General features: G+C 52.6%; 1 protein-coding gene and 1 pseudogene across 2 annotated transcripts in view; both read right to left on the reverse strand.

The window, feature by feature from the left end:
* LOC309545902 overlaps positions 1-21,225 on the reverse strand; it is a 1,177,957-nt pseudogene that overhangs the window by 644,615 nt on the left and 512,117 nt on the right. The gene's annotated exons all lie outside the window — the stretch shown is intronic.
* The window catches only part of TTF2 (transcription termination factor 2), an 83,957-nt gene that overhangs the window by 36,873 nt on the left and 25,859 nt on the right, over positions 1-21,225 (reverse strand). The window contains exons 6-14 of the mRNA XM_082245327.1: positions 14,546-15,060; positions 13,411-14,143; positions 8,632-8,758; positions 8,312-8,494; positions 6,991-7,145; positions 5,206-5,287; positions 3,350-3,469; positions 1,384-1,534; positions 512-617 (exon numbers count right to left, since the gene is read on the reverse strand). Of these exons, the coding sequence (XP_082101453.1) occupies positions 512-617; positions 1,384-1,534; positions 3,350-3,469; positions 5,206-5,287; positions 6,991-7,145; positions 8,312-8,494; positions 8,632-8,758; positions 13,411-14,143; positions 14,546-15,060 (2,172 nt within the window). The remainder of the gene's footprint in view (positions 1-511; positions 618-1,383; positions 1,535-3,349; positions 3,470-5,205; positions 5,288-6,990; positions 7,146-8,311; positions 8,495-8,631; positions 8,759-13,410; positions 14,144-14,545; positions 15,061-21,225) is intronic.

Genomic DNA, 21,225 nt, shown 5'->3' on the forward strand with positions numbered 1-21,225 from the left:
AGACTATGGGAAGGAGAACCATGGAATGGAAGACTATGGGAAGGAGGACCATGGAATGGAAGACTATGGGAAGGAGGACCATGGAATGGAAGACTATGGGAAGGAGGACCATGGAATGGAAGACTATGGGAAGGAGGACCATGGAATGGAAGACTATGGGAAGGAGGACAATGAAATGGAAGACTATGGGAAGGAGGACCATGGAATGGAAGACAACAGGAAGGAAGACCATGGAAAGGAAGACTATGAAATGAAGGACTATGGGAAGGAGCACCATGGAATTTAAAACCATAGCAAGGAGGACCATGGAATAGAGGGTGATGTTAAACTTATAGTATAGTATGAAAACCCTTACATTTCTCACCAGGAGACCCTTTTAAGCAGAAGGAAAAATATTAGCCCTCTTTTTCGGCACCATACAGTAAGTTACCATCAATCTCCATCCCATGGTCATTGATTGATGACATCCTTGTACTCCCCCCTCCGTCAGGGCACATGCAGCAGGACTCACCTCCAGGTCCTGATCCTGGGCCGGACTCTCCCCCTCCTCCTTCTTCGCAGGAATCTCTTTGGACACCAGAGAATAGGTGGTGACAACAATGTCATACTGTGCTAACCTGACAACAATAAACACATCCATTGGTTATATACAGTATAGGTATGTGAATAATTTAACACTCATAGCAGACCATTTATATATATATAAAAAACACACAGCTGTGGATTTAGGTGCACTATAAATCAGTTGCTCTCGACCACCAGGCCATGGCCTTCCTCTTGCCTGGCTCCGGCTTCCTGTCTTTCATACCCTGCAACTGTTGGAGAATTGTGAACATGGCCTCAGTCAGGCTACAGGCCTGGTGATGATGGTCATGTTCTCCTTCAACCCGGAGAGCTGATACACCGGAACAAAGATAAGAGCTAATGTGGAAACAAGCAAGAGAGAGGTTGATGAATCAGCCGATTGTCAATCAGCGTCTCTTGACCCAAATTAACCCCTTCAATACCGGGCACTTTCACCCCCTTTCCTGCCCAGGCCAATCCTCAGCTTTCAGCGCTGTCACACTTTGAATGACAATTGAGCGGTCATGCTACACTGTACCCATATGAATGTTTTATAATTTTTTTTTCACACAAATAGGGCTTTTGGTGATCGCCCCCCTGCACATCACTGCCATGCACATCGCTGCCCTGCACATCGCCGCCCTGCACATCTCCGCCCTGCACATCTCCGCCCTGCACATCTCCGCCCTGCACATCTCCGCCCTGCAAAGAGAAGCCTGCATTGCACCGAGGAGAAGCCACGGCACAGCTGTGATATAGAATTACAAGTGTGGAAATCTTTTTCAAATGGACTTTCCGAGTTTCTCCAGCGGTACTCACAGTCTGGTGTCACTTTCCCGGTTGGGGCCGTGGTACAGGTAAACCCGCATTTTACCATCCGATACTCTCTTCTCCACTTCCAACTTCCAATGGTGGATGAGGGAGGCTGGGCAGATGATCAGAGTCCCACGGGAGACGGTCAGGGTGGAGTCTGAGGACAGAGGAGATACAAGACATCGATGGGGAATTTTACAGACATGGAACCCCCCCTCACCACCACTGCGGTCACTGATCCCACCCCCCCTCACCACCACCGCTGTCACTGATCCCACCCCCCCCCTCACCACCACCGCTGTCACTGATCCCACCCCCCCCCCTCACCACCACCGCTGTCACTGATTCCACTCCCCCCCTCACCACCACCGCTGTCACTGATCCCACCCCCCCCCTCACCACCACCGCTGTCACTGATCCCACCCCCCCCCCTCACCACCACCGCTGTCACTGATTCCACTCCCCCCCTCGCCACCACCGCTGCCACTGATCCTACCCCCCCTCACCACCACCGCTGTCACTGATCCCACCCCCCCCCCCAACACCACCGCTGTCACTGATCCCACCCCCCTCACCCCCACCGCTGTCACTGACCCCCCCACCGCTCACCACCACCGCTGTCACTGATCCCACCCCCCCCTCACCACCACCGCTGTCACTGATCCTACCCCCCCCTCACCACCACCGCTGTCACTGATCCCACCCCCCCTCACCACCACCGCTGCCACTGATCCTACCCCCCCCCTCACCACCACCGCTGTCACTGATCCCACCCCCCCTCACCACCACCGCTGTCACTGATAGCACCCCCCCCCTCACCACCACCGCTGTCACTGATTCCACTCCCCCCCTCACCACCACCGCTGTCACTGATCCCACCCCCCCCTCACCACCACCGCTGTCACTGATCCCACCCCCCCCCTCACCACCACCGCTGTCACTGATCCCACCCCCCCCCTCACCACCACCGCTGTCACTGATTCCACTCCCCCCCTCACCACCACCGCTGTCACTGATATAACCCCCCCCCCCCCCAACACCACCGCTGTCACTGATCCCACCCCCCTCACCCCCACCGCTGTCACTGACCCCCCCACCGCTCACCACCACCGCTGTCACTGATCCCACCCCCCCCCTCACCACCACCGCTGTCACTGATCTCCACCCTGCACATCTCCATCCTGGGAGGACATCCAAAAATGCTCTCCTAGAAGTGGACAACCTTGCTGTAGCCATCTTTTAGTTATATTGCGGGCAGGCAGAGGTTAAAGTAGAACTACAGACAAAACTTTTTTTCCCCATTTTGGATCAAGGGAGGATTACACCCCCAGTCAGTGTTGTTGTTTTTGTTTATTTTTTCTTCTGCAATCTGTGTCCCTTTGGGGAGATTTTAATTCATTTCCTATCCCATAGCTAAAACAGGAAGTGAGAGGAATTTCCTGCAAATTAAGGGAATCCCTTGGGGGACCCCTCAGGTCACCAGAACTAGTGTCCCCATTGGAAGATTTCCCCTTTATTACTGTGCGTGGGACAACCCAAATGTTGGGATTTTCTTTCATTTGTTTGATAAGAATGATAAATATGATAAATGGAGAGGGTGAATCTCCCTGACAGGGCAGAGGCAGCAATAAAAACCTGACAGGGGGTCTAATCCCTCTCCATCTCCACTCTATTCAAAAATGTTATTAAGTTAAGTTCTACATCAAATATCATACTTGGTGCAACCCCGGAGCCCTGCTGCCTGCAACCTGAGCCGGATTTCAGAGTCTCTGCCCCCCCCCCCCCCCCCCAATACAAAGCAAGTGAGTTCAGGAATATTTCTGCACAGAGTTTGTATTGTAAGACGTTCTGCAGAATGGGTTATTATAAATACACCAATCATTTGCTTCCCTTTTCAAGGCCACCCCCCCCCCCCCCTCCAATAACCTGTCACAGAGTCCTGACACTGTCCCACCCCCTCCTCCATCTCTACCTGTTTTGGAAATCCAGGTCTCCAGTTTCTTCTCCTCGCTCTTCTCTGACTTTTGCTTCCTCTTCTGGGCCAAGATGAGGGCGATCATCGTCAGCGTCTTCCCCAGACCCATGTCATCCGCTGCCAACACACAACCATACCGGTGACTGCACTGTCCATACAAGGAACGGTCGCAGCAAACACTGAGCCTTCTACAGACCTACTCAGGAAACATCACCAGATATAAATGTAGGTGTGTAAAACGAGTGCATTGTGGGCCCCATGCAGCCCCCCCCCCCCCCCCCATTTGTACTCCCAGGGGCCCCAGCTGTGTTCCTATGACTTAAAGTAAAACTTCCTTATGTAATATGAGATTGTGGATCCTGGTCTCAGGGATAAAATGGGGGACATTGCAGTTGTCACTGAGAAGTAACTGCAATCATCTCCTTTAATTGTGAAAACATGAGCCAGAAACTGGCTGCAGGGGAGAGGTCTGATATCAGGAACGGGGGGCAGTCCACTGCCAGGCACAGAGCAGGAACTGGCTGCAGGGGAGCAGGGGAGAGGTTTGATGTCAGAAACTGGCTGTGGTGGTGGGGGGGGGGCAGGAACTAGCTGTCACGGGGGGGGGGGGGGCAGGAACTGGCTGCAGGGGAGAAGCCTGATGTCAGGAACTGGCTGTGGGGGAGCAGACCAATGCCAGGCACAGAGCAGGAACTGGCTGCAGGGGAGCAGGGGAGAGGTTTGATGTCAGGAACTGGCTGTGGTGGGGGGGGGGGCAGGAACTAGCTGTCACGGGGGGGGAGGGGGGCAGGAACTAGCTGTTGCGGGGGGGGGCAGGAACTGGCTGTGGGGGGAGAGGTCTTATGTCAGGAACTGGCTGCAGGGGAGAAGCCTGATGTCAGGAACTGGCTGTGGGGGAGCAGACCAATGCCAGGCACAGAGCAGGAACTGGATGCAAGGAGAGAAGTTAGATGCCAAGCACAGGGCAGGAAAAGGCTGCGGGGGAGAAGTCTGATGTGAGGCACAAGGTAGGAACTGGCTGCAGGGGAGAAGTCTGATGTTAGGTACAGGCTGTGGGGGGCAGTTCAATGCCAGGCACAGAGCCGGTACTTGGTGCAGGGGAGGTCTGTCAGGAACTGGCTGTGGCAGGGGGCAGTCCAATACCAGGCACAGAGCAGGAACTGGCTGCAGGGGAGAAGTCTTTTAGGAACTGACTGTGGCAGGGGAATTTCAATGCCAGGCACAGAGCAGGAACTGGTTGCAGGGGAGAAGTCTGATGTCAGGAACTAGTTGTGGCAGGGGCAGTCCAATGCCAGGCACTGCCAGGCAGGAAAAGGCTCCGGGGGAGAAGTCCGATGTGAGGCACAAGGCAGGAACTCGCTGCAGGGGAGAAGTCTGATGTTGGGTACTGGCTGTGGGGGGGGGGGGGGGCAGTCCAATGCCAGGCACAGAACAGGAACTGACTGCAAGGAGAGAAGTTAGATGCCAAGCAAAGAGCAGGAAAAGGCTGCAGGGGAGAAGTCTGTCAGGCACAAGGTAGGAACTGGCTGCAGGGGAGAAGTCTGATATTAGGTACAGGCTGTGGGGGGCAGTTCAATGCAAGGCAAAGAGCAGGAATTGAATGCGAGAAGAAAAGTTACATGCAAACCACATGGCAGGAAGTGGCTGCAAAGGAGAAGTCCAATGCCAGGCAGAGGGCAGGAACTGGCTGCTAGGGAGAAGTTTGATGCCAGGCACAGCGCAGGGACTGGTGGATGGTAGGTAAATGGTAGATAATGACCCGTACACGCAGCAGTTTATATATTGCTGCATTTTATTTTTAACAACAAACAACAATGAAAGATCCCAGGCAGCTGACAGATGGTGATACTTACCCAGAATTCCCCCCTGCGGTTTCTGGTTCTCCCTCCATAGCAGCCAGGCGAGGGCCTGTTTCTGGTGTGGAAGCAGAGGAACCTGGGAGACACAGAGGAGGGTATAAATTATTACAGAGGACAGCCAGAGAAACACTGCAATGTATAGTATAATGGGGGACCAGTAGGCAGGAGTATAATGGGGGACCAGTAGGCAGAGTATAATGGGGGACCAGTAGGCAGGAGTATAATGGGGGACCATTAGGCAGGAGTATAATGGGGGACCATTAGGCAGGAGTATAATGGGGGACCAGTAGGCAGGAGTATAATGGGGGACCATTAGGCAGGAGTATAATGGGGGACCAGTAGGTAGATGTGACGTGAGTCACTTTGGTTGGGGGGCTTGTGAAACCCCAATTGCTTTAGGGAGGGTGGGAGACTCCTTGTCCAGCATCCCCAGTCCTTCTTATGTGTAAATCACCCTGTGTCTATAAGGGGCACAGGGTGACCAAAAACTACAGGCCAGGACGACAAAATGGCAATGCAGATGGACTTTCTCTGCAAACTGAACTGTGATTGTAGTATGGCTCCCGGACATCCCCAAGCTGACCCGTATTGGATCTAGCTGGGTCTGCCGGACTATGGAACAGGGGGGGAAGTATTGTCACAGAATTAGGAAGCTAGACTCCTGGCCACTGTCTGTGTGGAGCAATTCTTTTTGGTAGACTCATCAACTCAAGCCATCTGTCTTTCACACAGCAGCCCATTGTCTGCTATGGGGATGTGTCACACTTTAATGCTGTCTATTGTTCTTTGGGATCTCGATGCCGGTGTGTCTGGCCTTGAATGAGATTCCTGATTGTTCAGGTGTTTAATTGTGTCATATATTGTTTGCCTGCTAGCATTCTGTGCATTCTGCCTAGGCTGATTTAAGTGCTCAGTTAATTGGTATGTTAATGATATCATGGTCAGCCCTACCTCGTTATCTTAGCTATTGTGTGATATTTTGTGTAAATATTTGACTGGCCAATGACATACTTCTCCAATGTATAAAAGTCTGTGAGTTGGTTTTAATAAACAGTTCATTCTGGTTTGACCCCAAAACTTGTACTGTCTAGTTCTTGGGGTAACTATAGCCAGATTCACGGATCCCGTGTTCCAGATTTCTAAGGAAGCAGTCTTCTTGGCGGAGATATCCAGTCGGGGTGTCCTGTTCCGTCACAGTAGAGTATAATGGGGGACCAGTAGGTAGAGTATAATGGGGGACCAGTAGGCAGAGTATAATGGGGGACCAGTAGGCAGAGTATAATGGGGGACCAGTAGGCAGAGTATAATGGGGGACCAGTAGGCAGAGTATAATGGGGGACCAGTAGGTAGAGTATAATGCGGGACCAGTAGGTAGAGTATAATGGGGGACCAGTAGGTAGAGTATAATGGGGGACCAGTAGGTAGAGTATAATGGGGGACCAGTAGGCAGAGTATAATGGGGGACCAGTAGTCAGGGTATAATGGGGGACCAGTAGGCAGATTATAATGGGGGGACCAGTAGGCAGAGTATAATGGGGGGACCAGTAGGCAGGGTATAACGGGGACCAGTAGTCAGGGTATAAAGGGGGACCAGTAGTCAGGGTATAATGGGGGACCAGTAGTCAGGGTATAACGGGGACCAGTAGTCAGGGTATAATGGGGGACCAGTAGGCAGAGCATAACGGGGGACCAGTAGGCAGATTATAATGGGGGGACCAGTAGTCAGGGTATAACGGGGGACCAGTAGTCATCACAGTGCACAGCACTACCATCTGATACCTTCAGACCCCGCGGATCCTCGGAGGCAGTCTCAGGGCCGGGACAGGACTCCAGACTCTTGTGCAGGTGGTCGATGGCCTCACTTGTGGCGTTTCGAATCGCATAGAGACGTTCTTCAGTCATGCGTCCCCCATACAGACTCTGCCACTGAGGGTCTGCGGAGAGAGGACAAAATATAAGAACTAATAAAGTGTGAGCTCAGAACAAACCTGGCTTTATGTAGCCTGAAAGATAATCTCACTTATCACACCGCACTGCATAAACTGCTCATCACAAGTTCATTGTACATAAATAGAACTAATAATACAATTCTATGGAGTCCAAAGATCTGGCTGACCCAAGACTGTCCCAACGTCCCTAAACAAAGCTTCCAGTCTTTGAGGAGTTCCCATTCTTCCAACTCTCATAGGAGCATTCCAAAATATAATTATCCAATCAGATGACCCCCATAGAGTAATATGGTCTCTGGCCCTGGCACTCACCTCCATACAGTAATGTGGGCCCTGGCACTCACCTCCATACAGTAATGTGGGCCCTGGCCCTGACCTCCATACAGTAATGTGGGCCCTGGCCCTGACCTCCATACAGTAATGTGGGCCCTGGCCCTGACCTCCATACAGTAATGTGGGCCCTGGCACTCACCTCCATACAGTAATGTGGGCCCTGGCACTCGCCTCCATACAGTAATGTGGGCCCTGGCACTCACCTCCATACAGTAATGTGGGCCCTGGCACTCACCTCCATACAGTAATGTGGGCCCTGGCCCTGACCTCCATACAGTAATGTGGGCCCTGGCCCTGACCTCCATACAGTAATATGGGCCCTGGCACTCACCTCCATACAGTAATGTGGGCCCTGGCACTCGCCTCCATACAGTAATGTGGGCCCTGGCACTCACCTCCATACAGTAATGTGGGCCCTGGCACTCACCTCCATACAGTAATGTGGGCCCTGGCACTCGCCTCCATACAGTAATGTAGGCCCTGGCACTCACCTCCATACAGTAATGTGGGCCCTGGCACTCACCTCCATACAGTAATGTGGGCCCTGGCACTCGCCTCCATACAGTAATGTGGGCCCTGGCACTCACCTCCATACAGTAATGTGGGCCCTGGCACTCGCCTCCATACAGTAATGTAGGCCCTGGCACTCACCTCCATACAGTAATGTGGGCCCTGGCACTCGCCTCCATACAGTAATGTGGGCCCTGGCACTCGCCTCCATACAGTAATGTAGGCCCTGGCACTCACCTCCATACAGTAATGTAGGCCCTGGCACTCCCCCTCCATACAGTAATAAGGTCCCTGACCCTGGCACTCACCTCCATACAAACTCCTGTAGCTCTGATTGGAGCTCGGTCCTGAGGCGTGCACACCCAGGGAACTCGGGGGCATTTTATGAAAAGACAGAGGCTTCACACCCCCGGTCACCTCCACAGGGCCCGGTCTGCTAAATGGGTTTCCAGGATCGGGCTGAATCTTGGGTCTTGGCTCTTGGATGACACCTGAAAAAGGACAAAGAATCGATCAAAGTGACCAAGAACGCTCTTCTGGAATATACCTGACCTCTGACCCAGCTACAAACTCCCATTATAGATTGTGTAGAGAGCCCCCTGGGGGGACATCCCAGCTATGGGCTTACCTTGTTCCTGTGTGGTCAGAGCAGACAATGACAGAGACTCCAGAGCGTCCTCCAGCTCCTGGACCTGTTTCCTTAGCCTCTCCCCCTTGTCTGGGAGCGCCTTCAGATTGACAGAAGCCAATACAGCCTGAAATAAGGGAGAATAAAGGAGCTGTGTATAGAAGGTGCTGCACACAGAGCATTGTATTCCACAATCAGAACTCTCACCACCTGATTGTCCAGAAAGACTTATTAGAAAGGCGCCGGGACCTCAAAATCCGTGCAATGAGAAGGGAAACCTTCAAACAAGCTCAGTGAGGTAAGCCAATCAGATCTCATACAGCACGGCCTCCTGAGAGGGATCCCCGAAGAGACTCACTTTATAAAAGGTACAGAAAGGAGCCCCAAACCAAAAGATGACCGAGGCCAAGATGTGTTTAAATCAGGGATCCTCAAACTGCGGCCCTCCAGCTGTTGTGGGACTACAAATCCCATGAGGCATCGTAAAACTCTGACATTCACAGACATGATGGGTATTGTAGTTCCTGAACAGCTGGAGGGCCACAGTTTGAAGACCCCTGATTTCAATGTTTAGAATTCACATCGCATGCCTTAGATTGTCAGCTCCTTTAGGACAGGGACTGATGTGAATAAACAATGTATACAGCGCATCCGGAAAGTATTCACAGAGCTTCACTTCTTCCACATTTTATTATGTTAACGCCTTATTCCAAAACGGATTACATTCATTATTTTCCTCAAAAATCTACAAACAATCCCCCATAATGACATTAACCCCTTAAGGCTCGGGTCACACTTGTGCGAATATGCAGCGTGTTCCCGCATCGCAAACGCACATCTGGCAGTTCACACTGCCATATGCGATACGCAGGGGGTGTCAATTAAATGTTAACGACACCCCCAGTTTGATCTGACAGTTCGCACAGGATCAGATCGCACAAGTGTGAACCACTGTGCAATCCGATCCTGATGCGGCTGAAAAAAAGCCTCATGTGCGTGTTTGGTGCGGATACAGTGCGAATTTCAGCCATACAAAGTGTATGGCTGAATTCGCATCCGCACCTCCAATCGCATGTGTAATGAAGGAGCAGTGCGCTCCGAATTACACATGCGATCTCCGCAGCCGCACAAATGTGAACCGGCACTTACGACCGGAAGATTTTCCCTCCTAATGACCAGGCCATATTTTGCGATTCAGCACTGCGTTATTTTAACGGACAATTGCGCGGTTGTGCGACGCTGTACCCAAATAAAATTGATGTTCTTTTTTTCCCCCACAAACAGAGCTTTCTATTGGTGGTATTCGATCACCTGTGCAATTTTTATTTTTTGCGCTATAAACAAAAAAAAAAAAACGCCAATTCTGAAAAAAAAAAAAAAAAAAAAAATATATATTTTATTTTCTGCTATAAAACATTCCCAATAAAATTTAAAAAAAAATCAAGTTTTTTTTTTAATTTTAGAGCAATTTGTTTTCTGCTACATATTTTTGGTAAAAAAAAATCCCAAAAAGCGTATTTAATTGGTTTGCACAAAAGTTATCGCGTCTACAAACTATGGGACAGATTTTTGGACTTTTTATTTTTTTTACTAGTAATGGCGGCGATCAGCAATTTTTAGTGGGACTGCAACATTGCAGCGGACAGATCGGACCCTTGACTGACATTTTTGACACTTTTGGGGGTACCAGTGACATTACTGCAGTAATCAGTGCTATAAATATGCACTGTTACTGTAAAAATGACACTGGCAGGGAAGGGGTTAACCCAGGGGGGAACAAAGAGTTAGGTGTGAGCCTAAAAGTTCTTGCAAATTGTGGGGGGGGGGGGGGGGGGCTCTGTGACAGGCACACAGAGATTGGTCAGCTAAGCATTCTCTGTGTGCCTGTCACAGAGCCCCCCCCCCCCCCCCCCACAATTTGCAAGAAATTTTAGGCTCACACAATCTCACTCTGCCTGTGTGACAGGAGAGCCGCCTGCTTTGTTTATAGGCCGGCGGCTCTCCTGTCAGTTTCTGTGAAGATTGCGGGAAGCCGGCGGTGATCGTGCCCCATGGTCTGGCTCTGGCGGCGAGACCGTGTGCACATATTTACATACATGTACGTGATTATGCTCAGCCGAGCTGCCCTGCCGCAGTAAATCTGCGTGGGGCGGTCAGCAAGTGGTTACCTGACCAAAAATGCAGCAAGCAGGATTTTTTACACCACAACGGATGTGCAATGGACCAGTCTGAGGACATGCATAGAATTTAACCACTTGCCGGCGACCAGCCGCCGCACTTTTACTGCGGCAGGTCAGCTCTATTACGCGAAACGACGCACCTGTACGTCGTTTTATGTAATAGCCAGTGGGGGCAGGGCATGTGCAGATTGGCCACAGGGGGAGCCAATCCGCGGGTCCAGCGGATGCAATGTCCGCCTTCCACCCACGATCGCTCCCCGTGGAGACAGAACGGCGGTCTGCTGATGTAAACACGGCAGACCGCCACTCTGTCAGTAATGAACAAAGGGATCCTTCTATATAGGAACACAGGTTTCTGTGTTCATCCAGTGAGCCCACCCCCCACACAGTTAGAAAGCACTCCCAAGGGACACACTTAACCCTTTGATCGCCCCTGGTGTTAACCCCTTCCCTGCCAGTGTCATTATTACAGTGACAGTGCATATTTTTTTAGCACTTATTACTGTAGTATTGTCACTGGTCCCCCCAAAAATGTCAGTCAGGTGTCTGATTTGTCCGCCGCAATGTCGCAGTCCCGCTAACCATCGCTGATCACCGCCATTACTAGTAAATAAAGAAAAAAAATGTCATAAATCTTTCCCCTAGTTTGTAGACGCGATAACTTTTGCGCAAACCAATCAAAATACACTTACTGGGGTTTTTTTATTACCAAAAATATGTAGCAGAAAACAAACTGACCTAAAATGATGAGAAAATAATTTTTGTAAGAACTTACCATAAAATTATTTTCTCTGAGTCCTCTGACAGTCGCAGCCCCCACCCCTCTATTTTGGGGTTGGTTGTCTTCCTGCACTGCTTGCTATGAAACTGATTAGCAGCACTGAATGGCTGAGGGTAATGTTGAGAGGGACAGCCCCCTAAAGGGGTGTCCTTGTTTTACCAAGTTTTCACTACCTAGCCTGCTCCTACAGAGGGCGCCCTTACCCAATAGTGAAGAACATATGGAAGGGCTGCGACTGTCAGAGGACGTAAGAGAAATATTGTGTTTTTTTTTTTTTTTAGAATTGTTGCTATTTTTGTATCTATAGCACTACTTTTATTACATTACCGCATTACAAGTAAAAAAAAATAATAAAATCAATTAAAAATTCATAAAAACATCCCATAGTTTGTAGACGCGATAACATTTGCGCAAACCAATCAATATACATTTATTGGGATTTTTTTATGCCAAAAATATGTAGCAGAATACAAATTGGTCTAAAATGATGAAAGAATTTTAGATTTTTTTTTTTTTATTGGAAATGTTTATTTTTAGAAAGTAAAAATATTGTTTTTTTTTTTTTTTTCTCAAAATTGCAGAGGTGATCAAATACCACCAAAAGAAAGCTCTATGTGAGGGGAAAAAAAGGACGTCAATTTCATTTGGGTACAGCGTCGCACGACCGCGCAATTGTCAGTTATAATAACACTGTGCCGAATTGCAAAAAATTGGGGGGGGGGGGGAAACAATTCCGGTCCAGAAGTGGTTAAAGGGATGCATTTTTCTTAAGCTAAAAGGTGCCGATAACGGCCAACACTAAATCCATGTTCATTTCAATTCATGATGAATTAACCACTTCAGCCCCAGAAGGTTTTACTCCCTTCCTGGACAGGCCATTTTTTGCAATTCAGCACTGCGTTACTTTGACTGACAATTTTTGTCATTTTTATTGTTTTTTATTTTAACTAGTAATGGCGGCGATCTGCTATTTTTTTTGCGGGACTGCGACATTGCGGCGGACAGATCGGACCCTTGATTGACATTTTTGACACTTTTGGGGTTACCAGTGACATTACTACAGTAATCAGTGCTATACATATGCACTGTTACTGTAATAATGACACTGGGAGGAAAGGAGTTAACTTTATTAGAGCTCAAGGGGTTAAGTGTGTCCCTAGGGGCGTGCTTCTAACTGTAGGGGGGGCGTGGCTTGTGATGTAACCACAGAGACATACGATCCTACATAGCAGGATCGTGTAATCTCTGCAGTTACATCAGGGAGAATGACAGGCGGCTTTGTTTACATCAGAGCCGCCGGTCACTCGCACGGGGATGTCAGGGAACGAGCGGGGGCGTGCCCCCGGCGGCGCGCGCTCGCCCCCTAGAGGCTCCTGGGCGAGCGATGTAGCCCTACGTCAGTTTGCCCAGGAGAGTCAGACTGCCGCAGTAAATAGTCGTGCGGCGGTCGGCAATTGGTTAAGCGGTTAAAAAGTCAAATTTAATACAATTTTACACACACATTATATATATATATATATATATATATATATATATATTTTTTTTTAATCTTAAATGGTCATTTTCAGTTTTCGGCCAAGTGCATCCTGCATTTTCGATTTCTATTCCGACATTTTTCATTTAGTTCATCTCAAATAGAAACCAGCCAGCTTCATGATTTGTCAAAGCTTCATTGAAGAAGCTGAAGTAAGAAGCTGATTGGCTCCCATGCAGAGCTGCACCAGATTTTGCCCTCTCCAGTTTTAGTAAATCAACCCCCGTGTCTGTCAGTATTCATCATATCATATAGGAAAGGTCTCCAGAGAGGGTGTCACTCACCTTCTTCTGCTGGAGCTGAGCTGTGAAGAGTGAGTGGAGGCCAGCAGAGTTCTGAGTCTGGCTCTGCGGAATGAATCCAGGGAAGGAAGTGATTGTCCTCCGCTTTCCTCCCCCTGACGATGTTGTAGCTGCTTTCTCCTTTCCAGGCTGAGAGCTCACAAATATGAGATCATCTTCATCATCCTCCTTACTTATCTTCTGTTCCTCACTGCCCTTCCCGTCATTAGAACACAACCTGGATGGCTCAGCCTCACCCGGTGACCGGTCCTCTCCATCACAGGGCTGAGAACCGTAGTCTTTACTGAAGACGGTTGCCTGGAGGCCGGCTTTCTTATGGCAATCTAAAGGTTTCTTCATATCATCCCCAGCTGCAGGATTTTCTACTTTATTTCCAGAATCTGGCCGATGGACCCCTTCTTGTCTGTCCCAAACGTCAGTCCCTCCTATGTCTGAAGACTTCTTCTTGATTTTCAGCCCAGATGGCAACTCCTTCTCCCTCCAGGCCTGAAAACAGGCCGGCTCCTCCTCCAGGCTCCCGTTTACCAAAATATCTGAATTTCCTTCAGGATTGGAGTTCTGCTGTGAGCTCTGCCACATGGGGAGAGCCTGGAATTTATTTGTCTGCCTCACTGGATCTGGCTTCCTATCGGAACAAGTCTTCTTCTGATCAGACTTCCTCTCAGTATGACCCTTCTGATCAGACTTCCTATCAGTACCAATCTTCTGATCAATACTGGAAGTAATCTTCTGATCTGACGTCCTCTCAGTGTGACTATTCTGATCAGACGTCCTCTCGGTGTGACTATTCTGATCAGATTTCTTCTCAGGATGACTCTTCTGATCAGACGTCCTCTCGGTGTGACTCTTCTGATCAGATATCTTCTCAGTATGACTCTTCTGATCAGATGTCTTCTCAGGATGACTCTTCTGATCAGATGTCTTCTCAGGATGACTCTTCTGATCAGATGTCTTCTCAGGATGACTCTTCTGATCAGATGTCTTCTCAGGATGACTATTCTGATCAGATGTCTTCTCAGGATGACTCTTCTGATCAGTAGTGGTTTTAATCTTCTGATCAGACTTCCTCTCAGTATTAATCTTCTGATCAATATTGGTATTAATCTTATGCTCGGACTTCCTCTCGATGTGACTCTTCTCATCAGACTTCATCTCAGTATCAATTTTCTGATCAATATTGGTATGACTCTTCTGATCAGACTTTCTATTGGTACCAATCTTCTCCTGATCGGATTGGCTCTCACCTCTCTGTCTTTCTTCCCCACCCCTATTGACCTTCTCCTGACCATCGCTGGTCCTCCTCTCTGGACCGTCTTTCTTTTCCTTATCCTCTCTGTTCTTTTCCTTCTCAGACTTCCTATCGCTATGACTTTTGTCTCGATCCTTCCGATCACCATTCTGCTTCTCCTGATCTGATCTCCCATCTTCGGTCTTCCTCCTCTGATCATGGCTGGGCTTCCTCTCCTGATCCAGGGGTCTCACTTCCTCCTTCTTGTGATTTTTGTCCTCGCTGATCTCTTTCCATGTTGTAGGTTTGGGACCCTCATTGAGGACTCTAAAAGGATTCCTCTGAGGTTTATCAGAATGTTCCAATAGGAGCTCAGGCCTGAGAACCGTCTTCTGCCTCACTTCCTGTATGAGAATGGAGAGAACATGACAGAGAGAGAGAGAAAAAAAAAAGACGTGAGATGGAGGAAGGGGCAGAGGCAGCTTTAAATGTTAGAAAGTTACTCCTAAAGGCTAAAACAAATCTAAAAAAATTTTTAGGTTTTTTTAGTATATTTATTGACAGTGGGGACACTGATTAAAATTGTCTGCTTTTTCTTTTGATTCATTTTTATTGCGGATTTGCACATTTACACCTGTTGTTTACACCATCTACACCTCACCAGTTTCTTTGAAGTTAGATGATCTCTTGGTAGCGCATTGGTTCTCTTCATTTTATATTCCTCCTAAAGGCTGAGTCCACTGTTTGACCACGTTACATGCAATTTTTAGGGTGTAACATGCAACATGGGAGCACACAAAAACAAATGTATATGCACCCTTACCAGAACTGCAGGGTGCTTTTTATGCCTCAGCTCGGTTTTGAATCTTGCATGGCTCTGGGTTGCTCCACCGCACTGCAGATGGGACTTGCAGAGTGCGCCCAACCCCTCCTCCTTCCTCTACAGAGTGAGCCCGCTCCCCTCTCCTTCCTCTACAGAGTGCGCCCGCTCCCCTCTCCTTCCTCTACAGAGTGCGCCCGCTCCCTCCTCCTTCCTCTACAGAGTGCACCCGCTCCCTCCTCCTTCCTCTACAGAGTGCGCCCGCTCCCCTCTCCTTCCTCTACAGAGTGCACCCGCTCCCTTCTCCTTCCTCTACAGAGTGCACCCGCTCCCCTCTCCTTCCTCTACAGAGTGCACCCGCTCCCCTCTCCTTCCTCTACAGAGTGAGCCCGCTCCCTCCTCCTTCCTCTACAGAGTGCGCCCGCTCCCTTCTCCTTCCTCTACAGAGTGAGCCCGCTCCCCTCTCCTTCCTCTACAGAGTGCGCCCGCTCCCCTCTCCTTCCTCTACAGAGTGCGCCCGCTCCCTCCTCCTTCCTCTACAGAGTGCACCCGCTCCCTCCTCCTTCCTCTACAGAGTGCGCCCGCTCCCCTCTCCTTCCTCTACAGAGTGCACCCGCTCCCTTCTCCTTCCTCTACAGAGTGCACCCGCTCCCCTCTCCTTCCTCTACAGAGTGCACCCGCTCCCCTCTCCTTCCTCTACAGAGTGAGCCCGCTCCCTCCTCCTTCCTCTACAGAGTGCGCCCGCTCCCTTCTCCTTCCTCTACAGAGTGAGCCCGCTCCCTTCTCCTTCCTCTACAGAGTGCACCCGCTCCCCTCTCCTTCCTCTACAGAGTGCACCCGCTCCCCTCTCCTTCCTCTACAGAGTGCACCCGCTCCCCTCTCCTTCCTCTACAGAGTGCACCCGCTCCCCTCTCCTTCCTCTACAGAGTGCACCCGCTCCCCTCTCCTTCCTCTACAGAGTGCGCCCGCTCCCCTCTCCTTCCTCTACAGAGTGCACCCGCTCCCCTCTCCTTCCTCTACAGAGTGCACCCGCTCCCTTCTCCTTCCTCTACAGAGTGCGCCCGCTCCCCTCTCCTTCCTCTACAGAGTGCGCCCGCTCCCCTCTCCTTCCTCTACAGAGTGCGCCCGCTCCCTTCTCCTTCCTCTACAGAGTGCACCCGCTCCCCTCTCCTTCCTCTACAGAGTGCGCCCGCTCCCTTCTCCTTCCTCTACAGAGTGCACCCGCTCCCCTCTCCTTCCTCTACAGAGTGCGCCCGCTCCCTTCTCCTTCCTCTACAGAGTGCGCCCGCTCCCCTCTCCTTCCTCTACAGAGTGCGCCCGCTCCCTTCTCCTTCCTCTACAGAGTGCACCCGCTCCCCTCTCCTTCCTCTACAGAGTGCACCCGCTCCCTCCTCCTTCCTCTACAGAGTGCGCCCGCTCCCTTCTCCTTCCTCTACAGAGTGCACCCGCTCCCCTCTCCTTCCTCTACAGAGTGCACCCGCTCCCCTCTCCTTCCTCTACAGAGTGCATCCGCTCCCCTCTCCTTCCTCTACAGAGTGCACCCGCTCCCCTCTCCTTCCTCTACAGAGTGCATCCGCTCCCCTCTCCTTCCTCTACAGAGTGCACCCGATCCCTCCTCCTTCCTCTACAGAGTGCGCCCGCTCCCTTCTCCTTCCTCTACAGAGTGCACCCGCTCCCCTCTCCTTCCTCTACAGAGTGCACCCGCTCCCCTCTCCTTCCTCTACAGAGTGCATCCGCTCCCCTCTCCTTCCTCTACAGAGTGCGCCCGCTCCCTCCTCCTTCCTCTACAGAGTGCACCCGATCCCTCCTCCTTCCTCTACAGAGTGCGCCCGCTCCCTTCTCCTTCCTCTACAGAGTGCACCCGCTCCCCTCTCCTTCCTCTACAGAGTGAGCCCGCTCCCTCCTCCTTCCTCTACAGAGTGCACCCGCTCCCTCCTCCTTCCTCTACAGAGTGCGCCCGCTCCCTTCTCCTTCCTCTACAGAGTGCACCCGCTCCCCTCTCCTTCCTCTACAGAGTGCGCCCGCTCCCCTCTCCTTCCTCTACAGAGTGCACCCGCTCCCTTCTCCTTCCTCTACAGAGTGCGCCCGCTCCCTTCTCCTTCCTCTACAGAGTGCGCCCGCTCCCCTCTCCTTCCTCTACAGAGTGCGCCCGCTCCCCTCTCCTTCCTCTACAGAGTGCACCCGCTCCCCTCTCCTTCCTCTACAGAGTGCACCCGCTCCCCTCTCCTTCCTCTACAGAGTGCACCCGCTCCCCTCTCCTTCCTCTACAGAGTGCACCCGCTCCCTCCTCCTTCCTCTACAGAGTGCACCCGCTCCCCTCTCCTTCCTCTACAGAGTGCACCCGATCCCTCCTCCTTCCTCTACAGAGTGCACCCGCTCCCCTCTCCTTCCTCTACAGAGTGCACCCGCTCCCCTCTCCTTCCTCTACAGAGTGCACCCGCTCCCCTCTCCTTCCTCTACAGAGTGCACCCGCTCCCTTCTCCTTCCTCTACAGAGTGCACCCGCTCCCCTCTCCTTCCTCTACAGAGTGCACCCGCTCCCCTCTCCTTCCTCTACAGAGTGCACCCGCTCCCCTCTCCTTCCTCTACAGAGTGCACCCGCTCCCCTCTCCTTCCTCTACAGAGTGCACCCGCTCCCCTCTCCTTCCTCTACAGAGTGCACCCGCTCCCTCCTCCTTCCTCTACAGAGTGCACCCGCTCCCCTCTCCTTCCTCTACAGAGTGCACCCGATCCCTCCTCCTTCCTCTACAGAGTGCACCCGCTCCCCTCTCCTTCCTCTACAGAGTGCACCCGCTCCCCTCTCCTTCCTCTACAGAGTGCACCCGCTCCCCTCTCCTTCCTCTACAGAGTGCACCCGCTCCCTTCTCCTTCCTCTACAGAGTGCACCCGCTCCCCTCTCCTTCCTCTACAGAGTGCGCCCGCTCCCCTCTCCTTCCTCTACAGAGTGCACCCGCTCCCCTCTCCTTCCTCTACAGAGTGCGCCCGCTCCCTTCTCCTTCCTCTACAGAGTGCACCCGCTCCCCTCTCCTTCCTCTACAGAGTGCGCCCGCTCCCTTCTCCTTCCTCTACAGAGTGCACCCGCTCCCCTCTCCTTCCTCTACAGAGTGCGCCCGCTCCCTTCTCCTTCCTCTACAGAGTGCACCCGCTCCCCTCTCCTTCCTCTACAGAGTGCGCCCGCTCCCCTCTCCTTCCTCTACAGAGTGCACCCGCTCCCCTCTCCTTCCTCTACAGAGTGCACCCGCTCCCCTCTCCTTCCTCTACAGATTGCACCCGCTCCCCTCTCCTTCCTCTACAGAGTGCATCCGCTCCCCTCTCCTTCCTCTACAGAGTGCACCCGCTCCCCTCTCCTTCCTCTACAGAGTGCACCCGCTCCCCTCTCCTTCCTCTACAGAGTGCACCCGCTCCCCTCTCCTTCCTCTACAGAGTGCACCCGCTCCCCTCTCCTTCCTCTACAGAGTGCACCCGCTCCCCTCTCCTTCCTCTACAGAGTGCACCCGCTCCCTTCTCCTTCCTCTACAGAGTGCACCCGCTCCCCTCTCCTTCCTCTACAGAGTGCGCCCGCTCCCCTCTCCTTCCTCTACAGAGTGCACCCGCTCCCCTCTCCTTCCTCTACAGAGTGCGCCCGCTCCCTTCTCCTTCCTCTACAGAGTGCACCCGCTCCCCTCTCCTTCCTCTACAGAGTGCGCCCGCTCCCTCCTCCTTCCTCTACAGAGTGCGCCCGCTCCCTTCTCCTTCCTCTACAGAGTGCACCCGCTCCCCTCTCCTTCCTCTACAGAGTGAGCCCGCTCCCTCCTCCTTCCTCTACAGAGTGCACCCGCTCCCCTCTCCTTCCTCTACAGAGTGCACCCGCTCCCTCCTCCTTCCTCTACAGAGTGCGCCCGCTCCCTTCTCCTTCCTCTACAGAGTGCACCCGCTCCCCTCTCCTTCCTCTACAGAGTGCGCCCGCTCCCCTCTCCTTCCTCTACAGAGTGCACCCGCTCCCTTCTCCTTCCTCTACAGAGTGCACCCGCTCCCTTCTCCTTCCTCTACAGAGTGCGCCCGCTCCCCTCTCCTTCCTCTACAGAGTGCGCCCGCTCCCCTCTCCTTCCTCTACAGAGTGCACCCGCTCCCCTCTCCTTCCTCTACAGAGTGCACCCGCTCCCCTCTCCTTCCTCTACAGAGTGCACCCGCTCCCCTCTCCTTCCTCTACAGAGTGCACCCGCTCCCTCCTCCTTCCTCTACAGAGTGCACCCGCTCCCCTCTCCTTCCTCTACAGAGTGCACCCGATCCCTCCTCCTTCCTCTACAGAGTGCACCCGCTCCCCTCTCCTTCCTCTACAGAGTGCACCCGCTCCCCTCTCCTTCCTCTACAGAGTGCACCCGCTCCCCTCTCCTTCCTCTACAGAGTGCACCCGCTCCCCTCTCCTTCCTCTACAGAGTGCACCCGCTCCCCTCTCCTTCCTCTACAGAGTGCGCCCGCTCCCCTCTCCTTCCTCTACAGAGTGCACCCGATCCCTCCTCCTTCCTCTACAGAGTGCACCCGCTCCCCTCTCCTTCCTCTACAGAGTGCACCCGCTCCCCTCTCCTTCCTCTACAGAGTGCGCCCGCTCCCTCCTCCTTCCTCTACAGAGTGCGCCCGCTCCCCTCTCCTTCCTCTACAGAGTGCACCCGCTCCCCTCTCCTTCCTCTACAGAGTGCACCCGCTCCCCTCTCCTTCCTCTACAGAGTGCACCCGCTCCCCTCTCCTTCCTCTACAGAGTGCACCCGCTCCCTCCTCCTTCCTCTACAGAGTGCGCCCGCTCCCTCCTCCTTCCTCTACAGAGTGCGCCCGCTCCCCTCTCCTTCCTCTACAGAGTGCGCCCGCTCCCCTCTCCTTCCTCTACAGAGTGCACCCGCTCCCCTCTCCTTCCTCTACAGAGTGAGCCCGCTCCCTCCTCCTTCCTCTACAGAGTGCGCCCGCTCCCTTCTCCTTCCTCTACAGAGTGAGCCCGCTCCCTTCTCCTTCCTCTACAGAGTGCACCCGCTCCCTTCTCCTTCCTCTACAGAGTGCACCCGCTCCCCTCTCCTTCCTCTACAGAGTGCGCCCGCTCCCCTCTCCTTCCTCTACAGAGTGCGCCCGCTCCCCTCTCCTTCCTCTACAGAGTGCACCCGCTCCCCTCTCCTTCCTCTACAGAGTGCACCCGCTCCCCTCTCCTTCCTCTACAGAGTGCACCCGCTCCCCACTCCTTCCTCTACAGAGTGCACCCGCTCCCCTCTCCTTCCTCTACAGAGTGCACCCGATCCCTCCTCCTTCCTCTACAGAGTGCACCCACTCCCCTCTCCTTCCTCTACAGAGTGCACCCGCTCCCCTCTCCTTCCTCTACAGAGTGCACCCGCTCCCCTCTCCTTCCTCTACAGAGTGCGCCCGCTCCCCTCTCCTTCCTCTACAGAGTGAGCCCGCTCCCCTCTCCTTCCTCTACAGAGTGCACCCGCTCCCTCCTCCTTCCTCTACAGAGTGCACCCGCTCCCCTCTCCTTCCTCTACAGAGTGCACCCGATCCCTCCTCCTTCCTCTACAGAGTGCACCCGCTCCCCTCTCCTTCCTCTACAGAGTGCACCCGCTCCCCTCTCCTTCCTCTACAGAGTGCACCCGCTCCCCTCTCCTTCCTCTACAGAGTGCGCCCGCTCCCCTCTCCTTCCTCTACAGAGTGCACCCGATCCCTCCTCCTTCCTCTACAGAGTGCACCCGCTCCCCTCTCCTTCCTCTACAGAGTGCACCCGCTCCCCTCTCCTT

This window comes from Pelophylax lessonae (assembly GCF_965119305.1).
Source record: "Pelophylax lessonae genome assembly, chromosome: 2".
NCBI classification, from domain to species: Eukaryota; Metazoa; Chordata; class Amphibia; order Anura; family Ranidae; genus Pelophylax; species Pelophylax lessonae.